The following is a 24,122-nucleotide window of genomic DNA, read 5'->3' as shown; positions in this document are numbered from 1 at the left end:
AGCAAGAACAGTGTCTTTCTGCCATCCTAGCAAGGGTCGGAGTTTTCCCTGGCTTCATGGTAATGATCTGAGGAGAAAATGAACAGGCCATGTCAAAGACGGTTATCCATCTGAAAGCTTAGACATGTCCCATCAGAGCTAAGATCCCGCCTTGGCAATCATGGATCTGTGGAAGAGACCTGTCTCCTGCTACCTCAATCAACTCTTACAGCTCTTGCCAGCTGGGCATTTTTTGTATTTAAAAAATGTTTGAGGAACCTTTCCCCAGTTCCACTGTCTCTCCTTTGCCGGGGTTACTGCAGTCCTAGGTATGTAATAAGCTAATAGGAGTCCCCATGTACCAGCAGCAAGAGAGAGGTTCAGGGTGCACCATAAGACTATTCAGGGAAACTCTGCACAGAACAGGTACGGATCTCCTCTTCTTTCCCTATTGGACTGAATCAAACATCCTCTGGGTGAGTCTGCTGATGCACAGCCATGTTAAACAGCTTTTTGGAGTATAAGGGCTTCTTGCTGCTATGTAAAATAGCTGAAGATTTTGCACATAGAAATCAATTAGAGTTGCATGGGCTTATCTGAGGGCAGAATGTAACCCAGTGTTTCTAGTTTTCAAGCAATAGCTCTGTTAGATGTGTCCTTTGGGAATGTAAAGTAACCTTGGTTATTGGAAATAACACTCAAAGGATCTTTCTTTGGGCATAAATTGATTTGCAGTAATTTTCATTTCTCTCAGGCTCAGATAAAACATGATAGTCATTATTCTCAGACCCAAGCTCTATTTACAATATTTACACACAAACTCTGGACCTAATAGTTCTCAAAGTTTATAGAGATGTAATATTGATAAAAGAATTTACATAAAATGCATTCTAAATTCTCAATTCAATTTCTTTGTATCTATCCATTATTATAGTAAAATGTGGATCTTGTGAACATTTGTGCTAGTGCAGCAATATCTAACAGACAAATGTTTAATCATCTGAATATACTGTGGGTAATTAAATGGAGGTTCTCACTACCATTACCATCATTACAGTACCTTTTACTCCAAAGTTAATATGTGTTCTATTTGCCTTTAAAACTGCAGGAATTCCTATTTAAATTCTTGGACCTGTGTACATATTTGTAGCCATAATTGCAATAATGTAGTATAATGGAGTACATCGTAGTGTATTACACAGGATTAATCCAGCTCTCCCATCCAGATCAACTATTCCGCCTTCTGTTTTGTAGATTATCCTCATAGGAATAGTCTCACTGTCTCATAAAATAGTTTGATGACACTGTTATTGCTTAGCTGATGGATTGTGCAAAGAGCTAACTCTGTTTTGCAAGATGAAATATTTTCAACATGATCTAAGTGTGTACAAACACCAGTACACTAGATCACAGTGTTGTGGCACAATAAGGGGAGGAAAAGGGAACATTTTCCATAGCAGGAGAAACTGTTATCTTGCACCTGCACCCATTCTGACCTTCACTTTTGCATTCATAACAAGTAAAATATTACATTTTATAGTCCATATCATCCTTTCTCAGATAAATTCATTTTGGGGAGCCAAAGTTAGGTGGGAAATGGATGGTACTGATGTCACAGAATTAATTCCGCATTGTGATGTAGTTAGGGAACTTGGGAATTGGTATTTTTTGCAAGCTGAAGGGACTCCTCATGCATGGATGTCCTGAGATGTGGTACAGTTCTTGGGGCATCTCTGAAAGCCTGGGGCATATGTGTAGAGGGCCAGAACCTATGAAGTGCCCCCCAAACCCTACATCTTTTATGGCAGGATGGTTTATTCTTTTCTTCTTGTACCTGAACCAAGGTATTTGAAATGTGTGCAATGTGAATTTGTGTAACTTAATACTGACAGGGTCAGCATTGTATTACACAGGGAAATCACCACGAGTTTCCAGGTAGATGAGACTACAGAAATTGAGTCTTGACTACTTCCCAGCACCTTCCCTCCCAAACTCTAGTGTCTGGAGTTCTTGCTTTTCTGGGTCAAAGTGAGGAGTGATATTGCCATGCTTTTTTCCCCCCTCTTCAGACATTTGCCTTGAAGGCGCAGGGGATTCTTTGTTCTGTTCATTCTCTTTATGGGGAAAAGATTGGGCCCTATATCTATCTAATGCCTAAATATCCAAATATTTGGGGGGAAATCTAGATCAATTTAATAAGATATAACTGAATATAAGACTTTTTTTCTTAAAAAAATAATAATGAAAAAGACAGTTTTCATCCAAACTGGCAAGCATGAACTTCCATGAGAAGGTTAGGGTATTCAGTCTTGTTTTTGAGGACTATGCTAAATGATGGGCTATCCAGACTTACCTTCTAGCAAACACACTTAACTGCTGCCACAGCATCAGGACACAGATGGATGGGAAAGATGACCCTGACCTCCATAAGACCCACATTCCTGTGCCAGGATAGAAGCATGATAATCAGGAAATGATGGTTGTTAGTTACAGAAAATGCATTATTGCGAAAACCAGGCGAAAACTGCTTATGAGAGGAAGTGATTGGATTATAGGGGAATGAGAGAATAAGACTAGGTCATTTCTACTGAGTAAATTGCTGTGATTTATAAGAGAAAGGGTATAGTGATATCTTACCCATTACAGACTAGACTCATTTCACAAAAAATCCTAAATCAGAACGTGACACTTACCGCTGAGACAACCAGGTTTTTTTTAAAATGTTTATTATAAAACACTAAGTGTTTTTGAACCAGCACATTTCCAGTGTCCAGTCTCCTTTTTCATTTTACGGATTATTGTCAGTAGCTATTCCTAATTTTTTATTACCGTTAAGTAAGTGTCTATTGATTGTTTTCTGATTATGGTGAAAATAAAATGGGTAATGATGTTTAGATGCACTTTATGTAAATACCTTAAATATATAAAAAGTTTCCTGATAGAAATCTAAAAATTTAACAAATTGAAAATGTTATCAAATAGGGGATACTGCATCTCTAAATTAAGCTGGATAATGTGGTAAATTACATTTGGATTTTAAGTGAAAATACGTTGATTACATATAAATGTTCTTAAAAGTGAATTTTAGTACCTGCAATCCTTCCTTTATCTAACTAGTAAATCTAAATTGCTTCCTTGACTAATTTTAAAAGATGAAATATGCTCCATTTCTTGCTAGGACTATAAATAATGAAAAATCATCTTCATAAGTTCACAGTTCTAGGGTTCTGTTAACTGAACATTTATTTGGCATTTTACGGTTCTTTCAGAGACTTCACTATGCACAAAAATAGAGAAATGAATAATCCTCTTATAGTAATGCAGCAATGGGTACTGCAAGCATTTTTTGCACCAAAGGAAACTTTGAGGAAAAACTATGGCGTGAACTAACATAAAAATGAGTTATAGCTCAATTAAAAATATACATCTTTACTAGATATAACTGAGCTACTGCAGATGAGTACTTTGGCTTTAAATTCTTTCTCTCCTGTCCTCACCCTCCTCTGAGTAGTCTAAACCTCCCACTCCACTCAAGTGCTAAGACAATCCACTAACAAACCTGATTACCATCCAAACTTTCTTATTTTCTATCAGTAATCCGCTGGAGAGTAGGTAGTGATCTAATGATTCATGAAGGAGAAAAATGTATTAAAGGTAGGAATAGAGAGAGCTTCTTTACTATTTTACTATTTATTGAGATTTGTATATATTGCAGTTTTGCTGTTCTTTTTGTAACAGGCACAAAATGGTGCAGTGGAGTCAAGTTCTCAAATTATGTGCAATCTAGGTGTCTCTTGCACTCACAAATCCTATTTTCCCCATTCTTACTATGTTCACTGTTTAAAAAGTCAATATGCACAGTACCAAGAATTGCCGTGTTGTAGGAGGAGTACCGAATTTTCCTGTACTTTATTATAATAATAGGAAACCAGGTGAACTCATACCAACCGCATGATGTAGAAACTGTTGAAAAATATTCATTTTTTAATCGTGACCATCTGGAAGTCCTACAGCTCCTTTCCCCTCTTTACTTTTCTGATTTTATAATATGTTAAGAAAAAAAGAATGATAAAAATAAACTGGAAACCAGACATTCCTTTTATAAAACAGTACTCTATAGAAACTTAAAAATTTTCCAGTCCTGTTGACATGCATATGAACTTGTGATAGTATTTTTTTTGTTGTTGTTCTTTATTCTGGTGCATCAAACATACTCCATCTCCCATGTGGAAATTGTATGTGCTATGTAAAAGAAGGCCTATTAATTAACAGATACTATGGTGTAGATTTACAAAGCTGTTTAGGAGTTTTAGACACATCTTCCATTAAGGATATGGAATTTTAATAAAAGATGTGTTTAAATCCCATAGAAAGCTTTATAAGTCAGAACCAAAAATGTTTGTAATTCTTTAAACAGCTTGGCAAATATAATAATACAGTTACAAAAGTTTCATTTTCAAATGGTAAGTGAATCTTATTTCATGGTGACTCAAGATACTGTGTTATTTGTTATGAACTAACTCTGATTCACATATGTATCATTTTTTCCATAGCTCCAGATGGTCCACCAGAAAATGTAACTGTAGTAGTTACATCTCCTCACAGTATTAACATCAGTTGGAATGAACCGGCCATTATTACTGGACCAACATTCTACCTCATAGACGTTATCTCAGTAAGGCAGTTCTCATTTTTACTTGTTGGTTGATAATGATACAGATGTTTGATGGTATCTGGAATAACATGAATATAAATGTTTTATAGAAATTGCAAGACACATAAACAGGATAGGAATGAAAGCCAGAATGTCCAAAACATCCATTTTCTTTTGCATGGAGGAATCTAGGACGTAAGAAATAAAAATGTAGTTTGAGAAAATGGTGATTTTTCTTGTTTGAGATTGAGCAAATTCTTTGATATTGAAAATATTGATAGTGTGCTAATGGGAAACTTCAGGGAAACTAGCTTTGTTAAAAGGTTAGATGTTCCTTTAAGTCTTAGACAAAATAAAATGGTATTACATTGCTTATAAACCTAACAAATTAAAGCTGAGATAATCAATCCTGGGTAATCAATGGCTGGGGCTTCAAGAAAAGCATCAGATATTTCAAGAGTCACAATAAAATAGAAATGGCAACATGGGGCTCACATGCTTCTACCCTTTCTGCTTCTTCTGAGTTCACTGCTGTTGCTCTAACTGGACCAATGCACTATGCAGGTAGTAGACCATCTATCACAGCAGCAGTGCAATGGCAGGACTTACAATAACAAGGGATGTGTTAAAAAGGAAAACAACTCTTCCTTCCTTCAGCAAAATCTTGAGCAGATCATTAGAAGAGACTAGAGAAGAGCTGGAGCACATTTCTTGACGATTCTGATTTCAACAAACGAAAAGACATTTTACTTGTGAAACCCTCCTGTCATTTATGACAAACTGTCATAAAATTACACCAAAGTGATTTCTTTCACCTTTTTTTGCAGAAGCACGAAACCCACAAATTCAAATATTTTGTTTGTGTGAAACTTTCCACCAAGTTCTGTTCACACAATTTTCCCTTCTGCCTTGTAATATGTGGTTCCTAAATTATTAGTGGGATGCAGTCATGTCCTAGACCATGATATATTGATTTGATACTTACACCTATAATTTATAATAAGGTACCCGGTAAGTTATAATGAATTACTGGATTTCTCAAACGTGTTGGTAAATATTTAGCAGGAATTTAAAATGCTGTTTTGAATATTCAGTCAGTAACCAAACATGATTTTAAGGAAATGTTCACATTCAGAATGTTTCTAGTTTATAGATTTAATTTTAGAGATTGCTTGTAATCAGGTACTGTCTAATCAATGATCAGTAGCTACAGGTGTCATCTCCATAGTGAATAGCGTTATACAGTCAGGTCCACTACTGCTTAAAGTCCAATAAAACTGTCATAGTCTGTCTGCAGTGAAAATACTGGTATAAATTTTGGTGGCCCTCTGGGAAAATTATGTATTTAGATTCCAAATTCAACAAACATTCTGTATTTTACAACATTACATACATTTTAGTATTTTAGTTCTCAGATCAGGCTCCTTAAGGATTTGTAAAATATTTTAAATATTTAAATGCCATATAACTGATAGTAAGATATGAAAAAATACCTCATCTCTTGATGGTCATCCCAGGAAATGAATGTCTGTTTAGTGCATCAGAAACTTTAGTTAAGGTTAACCCTCAGTGGGGATAGAGGCACATCTGTCAAAGAAAAAGTGTGCTTGAATGATCCTAATGTTTTAGCAGCTGCATTTAATACAAGTTTACCCAGTGGGAAAACTACTGTACAGCTACCTAATTTTCCTTCAAATTACACATCGAAGAAACAATAATGAAAACATCATTTTAAAATGTTATAATAGTGGGAATAGACCATAAGGAAGGGGCATAATAAAATGTTGTTTGATCATCTATTAGAAGAGCTTCCTTTTCCACTTATCTACTTTTTCATAAAGTTAAAAAAACTTACTAGGCCATCTGGCCCAGCTCTCTGCCAGTGGAGGATTGTTCTGAATGAATGTTTTGTCCATTTTATTTATAAAAGTATCAAGCCATCAGGTTGCCACCACTATTCGAAAGAAGCTATTAAGCAATGAGTAACTCCTTAATGAATTTTATAATGTTTAATTAAAATTTCACAGCTAAATAAAGTTAAATAGATTTGTGCTTTTATGTACCAATACCAGTTTTGTGCAACAAGCTATGTATTGATCCTTAGGGAATGATCCAGCAAATACTTGTTCATATTAATACATTTACACACATGACAAGTCCATTTGACTTCAGTGGGACTATTTGTGGGCCTAATGATGACCTGTGGTTTGTGCCTAAACAAGGGAGCAAAGGGGCATAAGGCGGTCTTCTTATTGCTCTGCCTAAGCTACCCAAGTTGCAAGTCCCAGTGCACAGGGGAGAACAGTCTCTGTGGAGTTGCTACTCCCCCTCTTGTACAGATGGGCATGGACAGGAGTTGGTGGAGCCTTGACTCTGTCCCTTCAACATGTCAGCTGAGCTGGCACAGAGAGAGAAGTAAGCTGCCACAAACAGTGGGCTTGGCAAAGCAAAAGGAAATCTAGGACCAAATTGTGATTCTTTGAGTCACAGTTCAGTCCCTCATTTGCTCCTGGGGCAGTGATCCTGTGCACTGCCCATCACACAAGGCTCATGATACTCCATCTTCTGGATCTCTATGAGCAAACTTAATCATGAACATACGGCTGTGCAGGATTGGGCTTTTAAAAATTGGCACTTATACAAGTGAAGCGGCATTTTTGTTTAAATGTGCCCAACTGACTATCCAGATGTGGGATTTGGCTGTCCTGCTAATGCATTCATATTTGACACTTGATTAAGTTTTTAGGCTAAGAAAGGATGTTTAGCTGCCTAGCCCTCGAAGGAGTCCTGGAAAAGAACTGTGGCTCTCTGAGCTCCTTTCTTGCTCACTAGGCGAAGTAACTTTAGTTTAGCCCTTTACAAGGTTCAGCTGAATTTCCTCTTCCCACCAGCATAGCTCCCCAGATCAATGTTCTATCCATCCCCTCCCCACGTGCTTGCTTGGTGGAGGACAGTATCTGACATGCCATCCATTTCCACTGCCCCCAGGCCTGGAGTTGTGATGAGGGGAATGATAATGTGGTTCCACATGGGTGGTAAGAGATGTGTGTTTCTTATTCTGCCTACTCCCTTGTGCTGCAATTTAGTCTTGCTAATTGGAGTCCTTATATATTTCTGTGTGGATGTAGGTAGATGTAAATAAAATACACTATATAAGTAACATGATCTTGTGAATTTAATGTACTATTTTTGTGGTATTGTATTTATCTATTTTATAGGTAGATAGTGATGATTATAAAGCTTCATTTCTCAAGACAAATTACGAGTGTAAAACCCTGGAAACTTCAGATTTAAAATCATTCACAAGATATTCTGTAGTAGTCACTGCTTTTACAGGAGATGTAAGTGCTGCACATATTGAAGGCAAGTCTAGTACTTCAGTAATTGTCTCCACATTTGAGGCAGGTAAGTGTTTGTGTGTTTTTTAACTTAAAATTCACTGTTGGGTTTTTTTTCTTGATACCTGTCCAATAAAGAAAATGTAAATCGTGAATATCAGCTATACTTCTTTAGATTTTGCTCTCACAATAAAGCTGTGTAAATTACCCTTGATGTTAAAGTGTGGTTATAGACAACAAGTGACAGTAAAAATAAATGCTGCTAATACTTAGCACATATCATCCATCTATCTCAAAGTGCTTTACAGAGGTGGGTAATCATTATGCCTGTTTAACATCTGAGTAAGAGTGATGCACAGCTAAACAAGGAGGCCGGAAGGAGGCTGTAGTGGGCAGAAATCAATCTAATGTCAAGGCAATACTGTACACTTTAAAGGGATTGTTTGACCTAAGGAACAGACTGCCTCAGCAGTCAAGACATCGACCATGAAGATAGGTCTCTAAATTTCCAAATTTTCAGAGTCAACTTCTTGACTGTAACCTCGCTTTTAAAAATATCTTGTTTTTTTCCTCAAGCATGTATGCTGTTTATTATGATCATTTATGTAATGTAAATGTTACAGTTCTTAATCTCTTCTTTTCTAATGAAGGGAAACCTATATTGATTTTTGGACCTATTTTGAACATCACTGTGTTCTGTTCAAATGAATGGCGCACAGTAGAGTGGGTATGGCACAGTTAGCAATTTTGTGCAGGAATCAAAAGGTTAATTTAAAGATTTACTTTTTTGTGATATTACACCTAAATTAATGATAGAATAATAGTCCAGGAATACGAATTAGTGTGATTAGCTTCATAACAAGGCAAAGTGCTGCCACGGATTTTCACACTCAAGCTTTTTATGTAGTATCTGAGTGAGGTTAAGGCTTGGAGAAGGGCTAGCTGACATAGGCTCAATCCAGAGAAGACTGAATTGATATCTGTGGGCTGGGAAGCAAGCAGGGATTATATCAGACCCCTTGATTGAGGGAGTGTGCTTGCCTTCGGTTACTTGGGTTCACAATTTGGGGTCATGTTATATCCCTGGCTGCTCAGGAAGTATGAGTAGGCAAAACAACTTCTTTTCTATCTTTGCCTGGAAAGAGAGGTACAGCCTTTTCTTTTAGACAGAGCTGTTGGTAAAATTATTTTTGCTTTTGCACCTTGAGAATAAACTACTTGAATAAATGTAGCAGCCGTGTTAGTCTGTATTCGCAAAAAGAAAAGGAGTACTTGTGGCACCTTAGAGACTAACAGATTTATTTGAGCATAAGCTTTCGTGAGCTACAGCTCACTTCATCGGATCCACTGAATGCATCTGATGAAGTGAGCTGTAGCTCACAAAAGCTTACGCTCAAATAAATTTGTTAGTCTCTTAGGTGCCACAAGTCCTCCATTTCTTTTTGAATAAATGTGTTTTTGTAAAGGGCTACCTTAGGATTATTGGGAAAGAGCATGATAAATGTGCTCTGAGATCTGCTTTGGCTACCAGTAAATTTCTGGATGGAATTTAAAGTGCTGGTTTCACTATAAAACACTAAGGCCTGGTCTACACTACAATCTTAGGTAGACATAAACTGCATTAAGTCAATCTAATAATGTATGTGTCTACACTGCTGAGTCCTTTCTGCCAATCTAAGTGGCCTGTAATGTTGACTTCTGTACTCCACCTCCACGAGAGGCATAGCGCTTGATTCGACATCCATGGGTTGACGTGGGATAGTGTAGATACTGCGGTGTGTAATTTGAATGAATGGCCTTCAGAAGGTGTCCCACAGTGTTCCACTCTGACTACTAGGGAGAGCACTTTCAACTCCACTGCATATGAGAGAGGTACACAGGAAACAGACGCTCCCCTGTTAAAGCCCTGGGAACATTTGAATTTTCATTTCCTGTTTGCTCACTGTGGAGAGCTCACCAGCACAGCTGATTATGTAGACTCAAGGCCGCAAATGTGCTCTAGAATGGAGTACACAGGAGGTGGTGGATCTTATTGCTGTGTGGGGAGAAGAATCTGCAGACAGAGCTCTGATCCAGCAGAAGAAATGCTGACATCTATGCCAAGATCATGCAGGGCATGGAGGAAAAGGGCTACGCCAGGGACACACAGCAGTGCCGCATGAAAAAAGGAACTTCGGCAAGCGTACCAGAAGACAAGGGAGGCGAACAGTCATTCTGGTTCTGCCCCACAGACATGCCATTTTTATGGGAGGAGCTGCATGTGATTCTTGGCAGTGACCCCACCACTACCCCAAAATGCTTCATGGATACGTCCCAGGAGCCCTGGGCGACCGAGAGCAACAACGAGGAGGACATTGTTGACAAGGAAGAGGAGGATGTGAGGCAGGCAAGAACCATTTTTAACCCCAGAGCCCATCCCTTCACAGGACCAGTTGGTGTCGGAGCGTGATGCCGGGGAAGGCACCTCTGGTGAGTACACATTTCCAATCAAACTGTAGGGGTTACATGCTATTATTTTTTATGTTTAATCTGAACAAAAAAGTAGGTGTAGTAGTTACTGGTGGCTACTCCAGCTACCCAGAGGGTGCTCTCTGAAAAAGACTGTTTATGAGCACCGGGGTGACCCAGGAATCCTCCTTGGAGATCTCTAGTAAGTTTTCATGGAGGTACTCTGCAATCCTTTGCAGAAGGCTTCTGGGAAGGGCTTCTTTATTTCATCCACCACTGTGGGACACTTTCCTGCGCCACTCCAGTATTAACTTTTCTGGCATCATTGCAGCACACAGCATTGCAAGGACCAGGTCTGTACCAAGACGCTTGCAAAATCTGCTCTGCCTCTGTTACCCTCAGGAGAGTGATATTGCATAGGGTCACCTAGGGAAAACGGGGGAAGGTTTCAATGCTAGCCCTTAAACTGCAAACAATTCAAGTAATCTGCCCCCCATTTGGTGAAATATGGGTCACACAACCACGCTTTCCCAAATGGCCGTGGTTCTGGTTGGAAGGATCACCATGTATTGCAAGCATTACAAAAATAAGGTGGGCTGACGGCTTCCTGTTTGTCTCCTTTCCCCCCCCAACCTGGCGCTGCTTTTGTAACAAAAACTATTTGGGGGGTTTTACACTGCTGCCTGTCCTCAAGCACTATCTAGGTTGCTAGGGGAAAAGGGACTTTTCTCAAGTTCCAACCTGTGATCCCGAAGATGTCTTCACAAAAGCAGAGGCATAAGACCCCTCGTCCATGCCTCGTGGCCTTATTCACCATGGCTGGAGCACCAGACTGACTCTTCCAATAGCCAGTTGTGATTACGTTGTGGTTTGCAGTGAAGTGTATTGAGGGGTGATTTTTTTATTAAAAAAAATTAACCTTGCACCAGAAACAATGTATGCACTGTCAATGCTACCCTTGTGCTTTGCATTCCTTGCAGCTGAAACCTTGTCCATTGGCACATCCTCCATACCTGGAGAGAGACTTTACCAGATTAGAAGGCAGAAAAAGAGCACTCAGGAGGGCATGTTCAATGAGTTAATGCACGCCTCTGAGAGTGACAAGATGGAGCTCAGAGCATGGAGGATTATACTGTCCAAGAACCTGGACATGGAAGGGAGGACAGGAGAACATGCAGGGAACAAGAGTGTGTCACTCAGGAAGAAATGCTGCAGATTATGAAGGAGCAATCAGACATGCTGAGGCATCTGGATGAGGTTCAAGAAATGCAGCTGGATGCTAGAGTCCCTCTACAGCTTTTGCTGAACCTGCTGCCATCATCACCCAGTTCTACATCTTCCTCCCCTAAATGTCCTATGAGACGTGTGGGTGGTATCCCTGGCACTCAACACCAGGGGAGGGTACAAGGACCAGAAGGCATCTATTCCCACACCTTTGATTGTTATTGCAGTACAATTATAAGCAAGCTTTCCTTGTTTGTCCCTCCACAGTGTTATCAGTCCTTTTGACCCAGGTTATCTTACTTTTCTTTGCTGTCTGTGTGTTCGTGTGCATAATAAAACTTAACGGATTGAGGAGAAAAGACTCTTTATTCATCCAACACACCTTGGTTGGTGGGGGTGGAGTTTACAGAGGAGAAAATTCAACGGAGGGGACAGTTTGGTAAGGAACACCACAGATCTCAAGATAAGTGTCGTATTACTTTGGCTCATTGATGAAACTGGTTTTGATAGCCTCACGGAGACGCAGAGCCCCTCAATGTGCTCTTCTTATTGCCCTGGTGTCTGGCTGCTCAAAATTGGCTGCAATCCCTCCCCCACACAGGAAATTTTTCTCCCTTTGTTTCACAGATATTATGGAGCACACAGCAATAACAATGGGGATTTTGCTTTCATTGAGGTCTAACCTAGTAAGCAAACTGTGCCAGTGACCTTTTAAACATCCAAAGGCACATTCCACCACCATACTGCACTTGTTCAGCCTATAATTGAACTGGTCCTTACTGCTGTCCAGGCTGCCTATATATGGCTTCATGAGCCATGGGAGCAAATGGTAGGCTGGGTCTCCCAGGATCACGATTGGCATTTCAACATCACCAGTGGTTATTTTGCAGTCTGGAAAGAAAGTCCCTGCTTGCAGATTTCTGAACAGACCTGTGTTCCGAAAGATGCATGCACCTTTCCCGACCAGCCCATGTTGATGTTGGTTAAATGGCCCCTGTGATCCACCAGCGCTTGCAACACCATTGAGAAGTACCCCTTTATGTTTACGTACTCTTTGGAAGGTGATCTGGTGCCAAGATAGGGATATGCGTTCCGTCTATTGCCCCACCACAGTTAGGGAACCCCATTGCAGCAAAACCATCCACTATGTCCTGTACGTTGCCCAGAATCACTACTCAGCTTAGCAAAAATCTGTTAATGGCCCTGTAGACTTGGATCAGAACAGATCCCACAGTAGATTTACCCACTCCAAATTGATGCCACTCTGACTGGTAGCAGTCTGGCGTTGCAAGTTTCCACAGAGCTATAACCACTCGCTTCTCCACTGTCAGAGTAGCTCTAATTTTAGTATTGCCACTCTTCAGGGGTGGGGAAAGCTCTTCACACAATTCCTGGAAAGTGGCCTTATGCATTGTAAAGTTCTGCAGCCACTGCTCATCATCCCGTAGCTGCATAATGATGCAATCCCACCAGTCAGTGCTTGTTTCCCAGACCTAGAAACAGCACTCAATCATGTAAAGGTGATGCATGACTGTCACCAGCAACTGCGAATTGCTCTGTTCTGTGACTTCCAACAGGGCTGCTAGTAGGGTGACCAGACAGCAAATGTGAAAAATCAGGATGGGAGTGGGGGGTAATAGAAGCCTATATAAGAAAAAGCCCCAAATATTGGGACTGTCCCTATAAAATCAGGACATCGGGTCACCCTAGCTGCTAGCATGGCATCACATTGTTCCACACGCTGGCTCCTGTATCAGCTGTGTAAATACTGCAGGATAAGGCGTGAGGTGTGTGTAATGCTCACAGCAACAGTGTGCAGCTGAGCGGGATCCATGCTTATCATGCCATGACGTCTGTGCAAGTAACCCAGGCTTATGAAAAAAGGCACGAAAAAGGCTTGGTTTGTTTGCTGTTGATTTCAGGGAGGGAGGGAGGTAAGTGCATCATGAGAAGCTAATGCCATGTTCCCATAACCACCTGCACCAATGTTTTGGTCCCATAAGGCATTGCAAGCCCAACCCAAAATTCCAGTCAGCTACATGCACTGTGGGATAGCTCTATGCGTGAATGCAAGCCCTGCTAGTGAGGATGCACTCCTCCAACACAATGAGCGTAGTATGGACACGGAAGATTGACTTGCTTAAATCAGAGGCTCAGTGTCGACTTACATAAAGTCAACTTAACTTTGTAGTGTAGACATGGCCCAAGTATGTTTGGGCATCAGTTAGTGGAAAGACTGAGTCTCCTTGAGCAATGCTGTATCAGTCCCCTGGTTTAAAAGTAGTGAGGGTAGTTGCTGCTGACAGTGTTTTCAGAAAGGGGTTTCCAACTTTGACACGTCTCCCCATGGTCTAACCAAACAAGGATTTGTTATATTCAGAGCATATTTAAAGGCTCATGCTTTCCATGGGGCTGTCCAGGAAGCAATGGAGTTAGAGATGAGGGTGGTTGCTTATGATCTGATGCTAATTATGGTGGGCTTCTAATAATTAGGTTTGCTATCTGTGAGATTAATATAATATTTGCACAGGCACTTACTGTTGGGGTAATAGTTTTTAATTAATCAAATTAAATAGCAGTGGTATAATCCTGGTGTCCAAAAGATTTTTTTTGAAACCTTTCTGTATTTTAATCTATAAATAAATAACAGTAATAAATTCCAATTTAAAGTGAATTTCTGAAATATTTCCTTTAGTGCCTAAAGACCCACCTAACAACCTAACATTTCAGAAGATACCAGATGAAGTAACAAAATTCCAAGTGACGTTTGTGCCACCATCTGAACCCAATGGAAATATTCAAGTGTATCAAGCCATGATTTACAAAGAAGATGACCCTGCTGTTGTCCAGATTCATAATCTAAGTGTCATTGACAAAACAAACAAATCGGTCACTGCAGTGATAGAGGGGCTAAAAGGAGGACATACGTATAATGTCATTGTAAGGCTTATACAGTTCTCTGTCTTTGATGTCAACAGATTTGCTTGATTAAGGAGTGAAGGCCTAAACCCAGAATATGATTTTGTTCCCTGGCATTGTAACCAAAGGTATAAAGTGGATGGGGAAAATCAGTAGTAACTGAGGACTCTTAGCATCTCACTGGTGGTAGCTAGCACCTTGTAGGACTAGATCCTAGATCATCAAGCCAGTCTTCGGCACATCCCTTTCAGCTACAAAATTTTGTTCTGTCTTTTGATCCCCAAGGTGGTCTTCTGTTTTGTATTGTTTTTTGTTTCAGTCTCTGGGCCCAATCCTACAAGCAGTGACTACAGATGAATCTTTATTACTGCTTATAGTCACACTGTTAAAGCAATCGGGGATTAGGACAGGCAGGGAGGAGAAGCAAGAGTAAAAATCCTCCTAGAAATAATTGTTCGAAGGTTGGATTTGTTCCACCCCCACACCTTGTTTTAACTATGTTATACCAGGGATTGTTTTCCTCATGATTTTAGAGATGAGTGGCGTAAATGGCTCAAAGAATGACCTAGGAAGGAACTGGAGAGAGTCCCTCTGGAAATTTTTTTATAGTGTAAATCTACTCCCTTTCTGATTTCGCGAATATCAAAGGAGTTTGGAAGAATAAACAAATTGGGCCAAATTCTTCTTTCAGTTGCACTGCTGTAAATCCAGAGAATCTCAGGTATAACTGAAGGCAGAATTTGGTCCACTGGTATGCAGTTTAAAAAATGTAGGAGAATCAGATAATAGTATCCAATTTACTTTTGTATGTTTTCTTTCATACAAAAGTACTACAAAATGCTTTATGAGTGCTTTCAAGCTTTGCATGCAGATAGAATAATTTTAATCATAATTTATCATAGGGTAGCATCTATATATGCAGAGGAACAGGAGTCAAGAGGGAAATAAAGACCATGTAACAGGAGAGAAACTAAGAGTCTCAGGCAATAGGATTTCATGATAGGCTAGGAAGAGCTAGGTCTTGAAATTGGATTTAAAGAAAATCAGGGAATGAGTTAGAGGTAGAGAGACATGCAAGTGTAATAGTGTGTTCCCGAGAGTACAAGGGAATGGAGTTAGAGATAAATTAGTATGGAAATTTTAATACGTATTTTAAATAATGTTGCTCCATATATACATAAATTAAGGTTCTAGTTCCACCGTGCATTCTGGCCACATGAATAAAATAAATAACAATCTCAAAGTTTGTTATCACTGAAACCCTTCAGTCTTGTCATGTTACGTATATTATAAAATTGCAGGATTCTTTATTCCTTTAAAAAGTATATATTTAGCTTTTGCTTATTTAAGTTTAACATAGATTTTCAATAAAATAAAGTGTTCATTTCTTTTTAAGGTGTATGCAATAAATGGTGCTGGTGCAGGGCCAAAAATCCAACTAAAAATAACTATGGATATTAAAGGTATGCATAATAAAATGTTTTTTTGCTGAGATCCCTATAAGCTCTAAAAAAAAATTACTGTAAATTTGTGCATGCATATGGGTGTCCCTCCTGTCCAATGCCTAGAAGAATGAGCATAAGTCTGAGAGCCTTGAATGCCTGAGTTCTATTCCTGCCTCTACTACATAAGATTAATAATATTTGGTTTTTATATAGGACCTTGCTGATAGATGAATTGTACCATACACCATAATTAGTACCAATAAAACAGTGGGACTACTTATGGAATAAGGTACTACTCAATATGAAAAGTTATCAGAATTTACCATTTTACAAATATTATTTAGTTATACCTCACCATGACATTTAGAAATAGACTATAGAACCATATGTACTTATACCTTACCACATCCACAAGAAGCAAATAAAATCATTGTCCCCATTTCACAGATAGAAAAACAAAGGCTAAGATTTTTTTTTAAAAGTGTTCTTTCTTAGTCAAACCTGTCACATGTACTCTGATCCTGCAAAGGGGAAATCTGTGAGGGCAGACTCTCACCCTCTCAAGGATCCCGTTGCAGGATAGGCGTCTTAATTAGGACATTAGGCTATCCACCAAAATGTCCCAAATAAGAGGATTATATTGTATAACACAATTACATGCTTGAATTATGTGATTTTAATTAATAAATTAGAAAGCAAAACATCTTGGCTTGTCTTTGTTTAAAACAGAACCACCAAGACCTAATAAGAAACCAACACCAATTTTTGATACTAGTGGGACACTACTTGTTACTGCTACAACAATTACTATCAGAATGCCAGTATGCTACTATAATGATGATCATGGACCTATCAAGAAGATACAAGTTCTTGTTGCAGAAGCAGGAGGTAGAGAAAGCTATTATGTTCTTTTGCTAATTGTTCATACTTTTTAGTTCTTGCATTTGACCTATTACTCTGTTCCCTTATTGCCTTTATTGGGTGATGCAGAATTAATGTTGGGAGACGTTTGACCAGTTACTGCAGCAATTATAATACTCCCAGGAGTCATTCATGTGGTACCTCTGTGCTATCATTCCTTGCTCCAAATCTGAAGCATTATCTGTGTGCTGTAGAATTCTGTGGATTCAAGGAACCTATCTAAGGCATTCACCTTTTCAGCTGACAAATAGTTGCTGTTGGTTGTTGAAGTCACCCATACACTATTTCTCATTATCTTTTTCAGGGTTTATCCGTTTCTTTGTTCATGACTTCCTTTAAAAAATAACACATGCTATATCTGTGAGATTAAAATATCTGAAGGTTCCATTTAGCAGTTTTTCCTTCTGTAGCCATTTTTTTTCTGTTAGAAGAATGCAACCAAGATAACATTTCTCTTTTACAGCAGGAAGGAGTCATGTAAATTTATTTTGTGTAGTACGAGTCAGATTATGAACTGATGAACTGATGAGCTTTTGCTGATGAACATTTGCTCATATAAGTAGTCCCATGGGACTAGTGTATACCATTCATACTTTTGAAAAATGGTCACTTATTGAGGTGGTTAAATAGGAGCTATTAGGTGCTAAGCACTTCTGAAAATACAACCATTGGTTTACCTTCTTTAACTGCAATCTGTTTAGGATTGAAATGATTTATAATTAATTTCTTCTGACAATAGTTCAGCATGATGGAAATGTTACTAAGTGGTATGATGCCTACTTCAAAAAACCAAGGCCGTATTTTACAAATGAAGGCTTTCCAAACCCACCCTGTACAGAAGGAAAGGAAGGACTGAGTGGCAAAGAAGATATGTATGTTATAGGTGCTGATACTACATGCATGATACCTGGGAGTGAAGATAAAATCTGCAACGGCCCCCTAAAACCAAGAAAGCAGTACTTGTAAGTATATGATTCAAGTTCTCTATCAATGTTTGAGCAATAAAAATATTTAAACAAAAATATGCATTTATATGAGTGACAATCAGACAAAATGCAAAGGTAATATATTGTTAAGGCCTATTTAAGAAAAGGCTAGGTCTAAAGTGATTTCACAAGAAGCCATAAGCACCTTGGGACTTTCTGTATGAAGTGGTTTTAAATTTTCATATACTTAATTTTTTTTACTGGACTGTAAATGTGAGACAACTGACAGGTAGTTTTTTTGTTTTAGTATCATAAGATTGTTCTTCCTGAATTCAGCAAGTCTAAGTGCAAGATAAGTACTATCCATTTCACGCATCTGCAGTATACTTTTAACATGCTGACATTAGGATTCTTAAATTATATCGTGTATACTGATTGCATGTTGTTTTGCCCCAAAATGAGGAATAATTACTAGTTCTTCACTGAATGAATGATTTTAATACTTGTATGTAAATATATGATTCCTGAATTTACTTAATTATTTTACAGATTTAAGTTCAGAGCAACAAATATTAAAGGCCAGTTTACAGATTCAGACTATTCTGACCCTGTCAAAACTTTAGGTAAGGAGAACGTAATTTATTAAGACATTTTAATATTTCAAAAGCATCTAAGTTATGAAATTGCTCCCTCTCCTTTTTATGAGATCATTCACTTTTAAATTAATAACCACAACTTTCGGTGGGCCAGGCTTAACCTCAAGAGTGCACAGTCTGGAAATCCATTCATCCCAGAGGATGCCCCGCAAAGCCGTGCCACAGTAGTTGCTTGATCTTCTTCATGAGTCTCAGCTGTGATCCATTCTTTCTATTGGCAGCCATCCTGCCATGATCCCTTGACCCTTCATGTTCAAACAAAAATAAACAACTTTTATCGATCATAAACAGACTGGCAAGGCTCTACTTAAACCAGTAGTGTTCTAACTAAGAACCTAGACAATACTGGATGTCACTGGCCAATGGCATAATTGTTGTTGGACCCCAAACCACACAGACCTGCTGCAGCAGCTGCACTGATCCTGAGGGAGTGAGATTCAAACTTCTTTGGGCAGATCCCTTGAAATTGGTAGGTTTCTTTAACAAAATAGTAAACCGATACTTAGGAAACTACCATCCCTTGGAAAGGGGAACCCGAGCAAGCTGTAGAAGTCCCTAGATAATAACAGGGCTGCTGCTGGGCATATTTCCTCCTCTGTGCACTCATCTTGTGCCGTCTAAGCTCCCCAGCCCACCTGATCTGTCTTAGAAAATGAAGTGTCACATATTGGAAGTACCCAAATGCTAGTGCCCAATCTGAATGGTCTATTTCCCTGACCCTGAATGCTCGGAAAAAAAGAAATTACAAATGCTGTTTTCTGCCTTAGAAATCTCTGACACTCAAAGTCATTGAAGCAATACCCTGAAGGGCCAGCATGATATGGCAGTATGAAAGGAGTTGTGATTGCAACCCCTTCCTTCCCCTTCAAGGTACCTGTGCACCAGAAACTCCCTGAGTGGCTTAAAGAAACCATCCAGGCAAGCACAGAATGAAATGCTTTACAGGCAAATACTGAGTTAATTATAGTCCCTACTATACTTGCACTATTGAAAATTGCACCACTTGCTCCTCTGGCGTGTGCCACAATTGGACAAGACATGGTTGCCTTTACTATGACATGAAATCAGAAAAAACAGCACTGTAAATTCTCTAAGTCCTAGGGTTTCCTGATCTCTTTTTCAGTGCCAATACTACCTTGTGCCAAGGTTCCACGGGAATGATGGCATCACAGCTGGCTCTTGCCTGGCCAGATCAAGCAGGCATAATAATTAGTTTTGAGCAGGAGTGCCTCACTTACGCAAAACTGCAGATTTTAAATAGATTTTAGTGTATATTCTCCTCTCAACCATTTTGTGAATACCACTATTTTAATCTGGAAGAGCTTGAGTCATTTAGTCATGGCTATGCCACAAAAGATGCATCCACACTAGGAAGAAAGGTGGGGTTTTTACTATGTTTTAGCTAACACATGGTGACCATTGTGGTAAAAGCAGTTTGTAATTTTCACCTGTTAGCAGGTGGCAATAAACAATTGGGGGGATCCTGAGGTTTACCTCCACCTGCTAACACATGTGAAAACTACAAACTGCCTTGTCCACACCAGATTTTTAACATGTTTGTTACTATGTGTTAGCTTATGCTTGGTAAAAACAAAACAAAGCAAAACCACTTTTTCCTAGTGACGTCAAGGCCACAGAGATGAAACAATCAAATGTGACATTTGCATTATCCTGTTGCCTCCTGTGGATCAGTATCATTATGTATTGATGTGACAGCAGATCAAAATCATTTTGCAACACATCATTTGTCTCTCTCTCTCTATTTTGTCCCTCTCCCACTACCTCCCCACATCCACATCCCCTCCCCTGCTCCAAACCTCTTCCTGGCTGCTAGAAGAAAGAAAGTTTCTCCTCTGTTGGAGGGTTGTGGAAGAGCAAGACAGGATTCTGGCAACTCTAATTCATTTACTTAGTACTTACCAGCAGCTCTGTTTGGGCTTATCTTGACCAGATATTTTTGTTTTTTACTTTGAATTAATTGATTGGCAACTAACTCAAGATAATCATCTTTGTGAAAGCTAGTTTGGACTAGAGCTGTGTGGAATTTTTTGGCCAAAACATTTTTTTTAATGAAAAATGCCGCTCTGGGTCGACAGTTAACATTTTGTGAATTCGTGTCAAAGTTGAAAATAGTTTGTCAGGTTTTTTTTAATTGAAATGTTTCATTTCAACATTTCTGAATGAAATCATTTAGAATTTTAAAATTCAAAAAAAATTTCCTTTCAAAATGTTCAATTTTATTTAAAAAATTGGAAAACATTTTAAAAAATTTGAAAATGAAACCAAACATTTCTTTCAGTTTCAACAGAACAATTTTTTTCATCACTTTTAGGTTCACTGAAAATTTTGAACAAATTTCATTGATCTGAAATATTTTTTGTCCTTTTTTTTATCTTTCAGTCTGGCCAGCAAGCCAAAAAAATCTGTTTTATTCACACAGCTCTACTCTGGACATGCCCCAATCATTTGTTCCAGGGTACTCATGTTTGTAGTTTACCTGAGGATTCAGCCAATGCTGGTAGGGTCTACACTAGCCTTTTCAAAGGTATTAATTATCTCAAGTTAATTAACAATCAATTAGCTTAAGGTAAAGTCTAGTGCAGACAAACCCAAAGAGCACGTGTGAAAAACTGCACCTGTGGCTGGAGAACCAAAGGTTTAGTATTATTGCTTTACAGTATTTTTATTAGTGATATAAATAAGCAAATGCCAGATGCAAAACAGATTTGATATTACTGTTCCAAAACTTTGGTGTGGGACCTGATACCCTTTTGATCCAAGAGATTCACTGCTGTTCAGGGTTTTGCAGATTGTTTCCATTAGAAGGAGAATTAGATGATGGATTCGGGTATTTCTGTGATGCAATCCTGTTCATTTACAAAGAATGTATGAAATCCTGTTTCTGTGAATACAGTAGGAATTGAACAACAGGAGGCAGTTTCTTTGCTCACAGTTCCAAGTCTTTTTCCAGCCAGCACACTGTTCAAAAAGCCCTCTCTTGGTTTTATCTGAGGGATGTCTACCAGCTGACTCAGGCTCACAGGACTTGGACTGCCGGGCCTTTTCATTGCTGTGTAAACTTCTGGGCTCCCATCCTCCAGGGTCCTAGAGCTCAGGCTTCAGCCCAAGCCCAGACATTTACACAGCAGTGAAACAGCTATGCAGCCCATGCGCTGTGAGCCCAAGTTGCTTGTATAGTTGCTGTACAGACATACCCACAGAGTCATGCTACAAGTGCTTCTCTTGCTGTTTTCCTGGCTTTCTGGCTGCTTCTCTCTGCTTGTTCTTTTACTGTTCCTCAGTACTTCTGATTGCTTCGGCTTATACACACAGCCCTCCACCAAACAGTGCTAGCTACCTGTACATTTAATCCCTAGCTAACCCCATCAGCCCACATAGCTCAGCTTCTGACTGGCCATACTTGGGCCTGTGTTTTGACCAGAGACTCCTGTTGTTTCATCTTGCTCCAAGAAGAAGCTAAACTGTTGCTTACATTTATCCTGAATGAAGGGCCTCTGTCAAACCCACCAGCATCAATGAGATTTCACCCAATCTCCATCATAACTGGTGCCATGAAGGAGAATTGCATGTTTATCTCAAGAAGATAATATTCCCTGTGCAGTGACCATCAGTTAAATACAACCAGATATACTAAATAATAACTTTTGATCTGCATTACAGAAGAAGTTGCCAACCTGTGGGTCATAATCTGCAGGAGCTGGCTGGTTCCATGGTGCTAGTTATTTGTTTTCAACTACTAAATTGCATTAAAAGGAAGCTAAAATTACATTAAATACTTTCCTCATATTAATTTTCCATGTAAGCAATTGTTGGTAGCTTCTTACATGATTGCAAATACGAGGAGAGGTGGCTGTGGAATTACAAATGGGTGTGGAAATGAGCCACAAACACAATTTTCCTAATACATTTTTCTGGTCCACACTATCTAAAGTGATGAGGACCCCAGTGCTCATTTAGATTTATCATTTAGATTTATTAAAATTGCTATGGTCTTGTAAAATATCAGCTGAACTTTGCATGTGATGCAGTACTAGTATGCTGTTTTATGTACAGTAGATGTTAATCCTCAAGAAGTTTTTAATAAACAATGGTGTCTATTTAACATTCCGTGAATGTCTTAATATTGTGTATCTAAAACCACTAATATCTGGGAACTTTCATATAAAGTGTTGCTGGGTTAGTTTCAAATATTCAACAAGCCACATCCTCTCTGGGTGTAAATTGATGTGGCTTCATTGCCATAAATACCTCCTATTTTACTAAGTCTTCAGAATGAAATACCTGGAACTTGATTTTCTTTGAGAGGCCCATGGGATGAAGGCAGAGGGACCACAAAGCTCAGTGAGATTGGTCTCACCAAGTTTCTAGGTAATCGATAGGTTGGGAAGGTTTGTAGAGTAGACAAGGAGTGCTGCTTCCCAGTCTCGTAGATCCTGGGACTCCACAGGTAGGGAAGGCCTATGCCCGTGAAAGCGGAGTGTTTCCACGGGGAAGACAGAACAGACTCATCCATGGTACTTTACTGGCCTACCCTTTAGGCATGGCCTTGTGCAGTGATCTGTTGTGTTGCCACAAAGTGCATGGTGGCAGCTGCAGAGGAGGACCCAGCAGGAGATAATGCCCCTTGAATTTACATGAGGAAAAGCATGGTTTCAGCAGCTGGTGAGGTTGCAGCTGGTCCTCTGCTCAACCCACTCTTGGTCCCACTTCTAAAATCCTGTGATGCCCAGACACTGCTGAGCTTTGGCAAAAGAGCTTCTACTCATTGCCAGGAAAAAGGGAGCACAGAGCTCCCACATCCCACTGCCCTCCCCCTCCCGCCCCCCCGAGAAATGTGCTGGATTCAATTCCCTTTTGTTTGCAAAAGTAGTCAAAGGACGATCCAATCTTCAGATATTTGTTCTTCAAATGTTCAGTCCCAGTATTGGCCACTTTCTGTTGCAGGTGAGGGACTGTCAGAAAGAGCTGTAGAAATAATACTTGCAGTTACTTTGTGTATACTTTCCATAATTCTTCTTGTGGTGGCAATCTATGCTTTTGCAAGGTAAGACTTCTTTGTATATACAATACTACACACTCTTTTTCATCTGTATGCAAATATGTCTTTACATATAGAAGAAATAAATCCTATACGTAGAACCATATATAACCAGCCTGGTATCTTAAATTATGTTGCATTTTAATACCATTTTTATCATATAGAAATGTCTTATCATTCATTACAGAGGATGAGTAGCTTGATTTGAAGTCAGCAAGTTAAAGTCTGTTCTCAATCACACTGGTGAAATTCCAGAGTAGCTCCACTGAAGTCAATGGGTCTAATCTGGAATTACACCTGTATTTGAGAAATCAGAAATCTGACCCTAGGTGAGGTAACCTATAGAATGCATAGATGCCTAGTTGAAGAAGTAGGCAAACTGCTGCATGAATGACATTCATTTGCTCAGTAGCCACAGGTGCTATTCTGCCACTACTAGTTCACCAGGGCATTGAAGGAAAATAAGAAATGGAGGTCAAGAGTTTGGACACAGGAGTTAAGATGTATAAGGGCTTGATTCTCTTTTCACACAAGTTTTACACTAGTATAACTC

The 24,122-nt window shown here is 39.2% G+C and overlaps 1 protein-coding gene across 9 annotated transcripts in view; it reads left to right on the top strand.

Moving 5' to 3' along the window:
• PTPRQ (protein tyrosine phosphatase receptor type Q) overlaps positions 1-24,122 on the top strand; it is a 200,190-nt gene that overhangs the window by 142,368 nt on the left and 33,700 nt on the right. For all 9 annotated transcript variants that reach the window (XR_006274423.1, XM_043492806.1, XM_043492801.1 and 6 more), the window contains 8 exons: positions 4,533-4,654; positions 7,852-8,038; positions 14,339-14,583; positions 15,959-16,025; positions 16,737-16,895; positions 17,668-17,890; positions 18,404-18,477; positions 23,476-23,575. Coding sequence is in view for 8 of the 9 variants with exons in the window: in XM_043492806.1 (XP_043348741.1) it covers positions 4,533-4,654; positions 7,852-8,038; positions 14,339-14,583; positions 15,959-16,025; positions 16,737-16,895; positions 17,668-17,890; positions 18,404-18,477; positions 23,476-23,575 (1,177 nt within the window). In the remaining variant the exon portion in view is untranslated. The remainder of the gene's footprint in view (positions 1-4,532; positions 4,655-7,851; positions 8,039-14,338; positions 14,584-15,958; positions 16,026-16,736; positions 16,896-17,667; positions 17,891-18,403; positions 18,478-23,475; positions 23,576-24,122) is intronic.

This window comes from Dermochelys coriacea, chromosome 1 (genome assembly GCF_009764565.3).
Source record: "Dermochelys coriacea isolate rDerCor1 chromosome 1, rDerCor1.pri.v4, whole genome shotgun sequence".
Taxonomy (NCBI): domain Eukaryota; kingdom Metazoa; phylum Chordata; order Testudines; family Dermochelyidae; genus Dermochelys; species Dermochelys coriacea.
The sequence above is the reverse complement of the archived record's forward strand: the minus strand, read 5'-3'. Positions and strand labels throughout refer to the sequence as shown.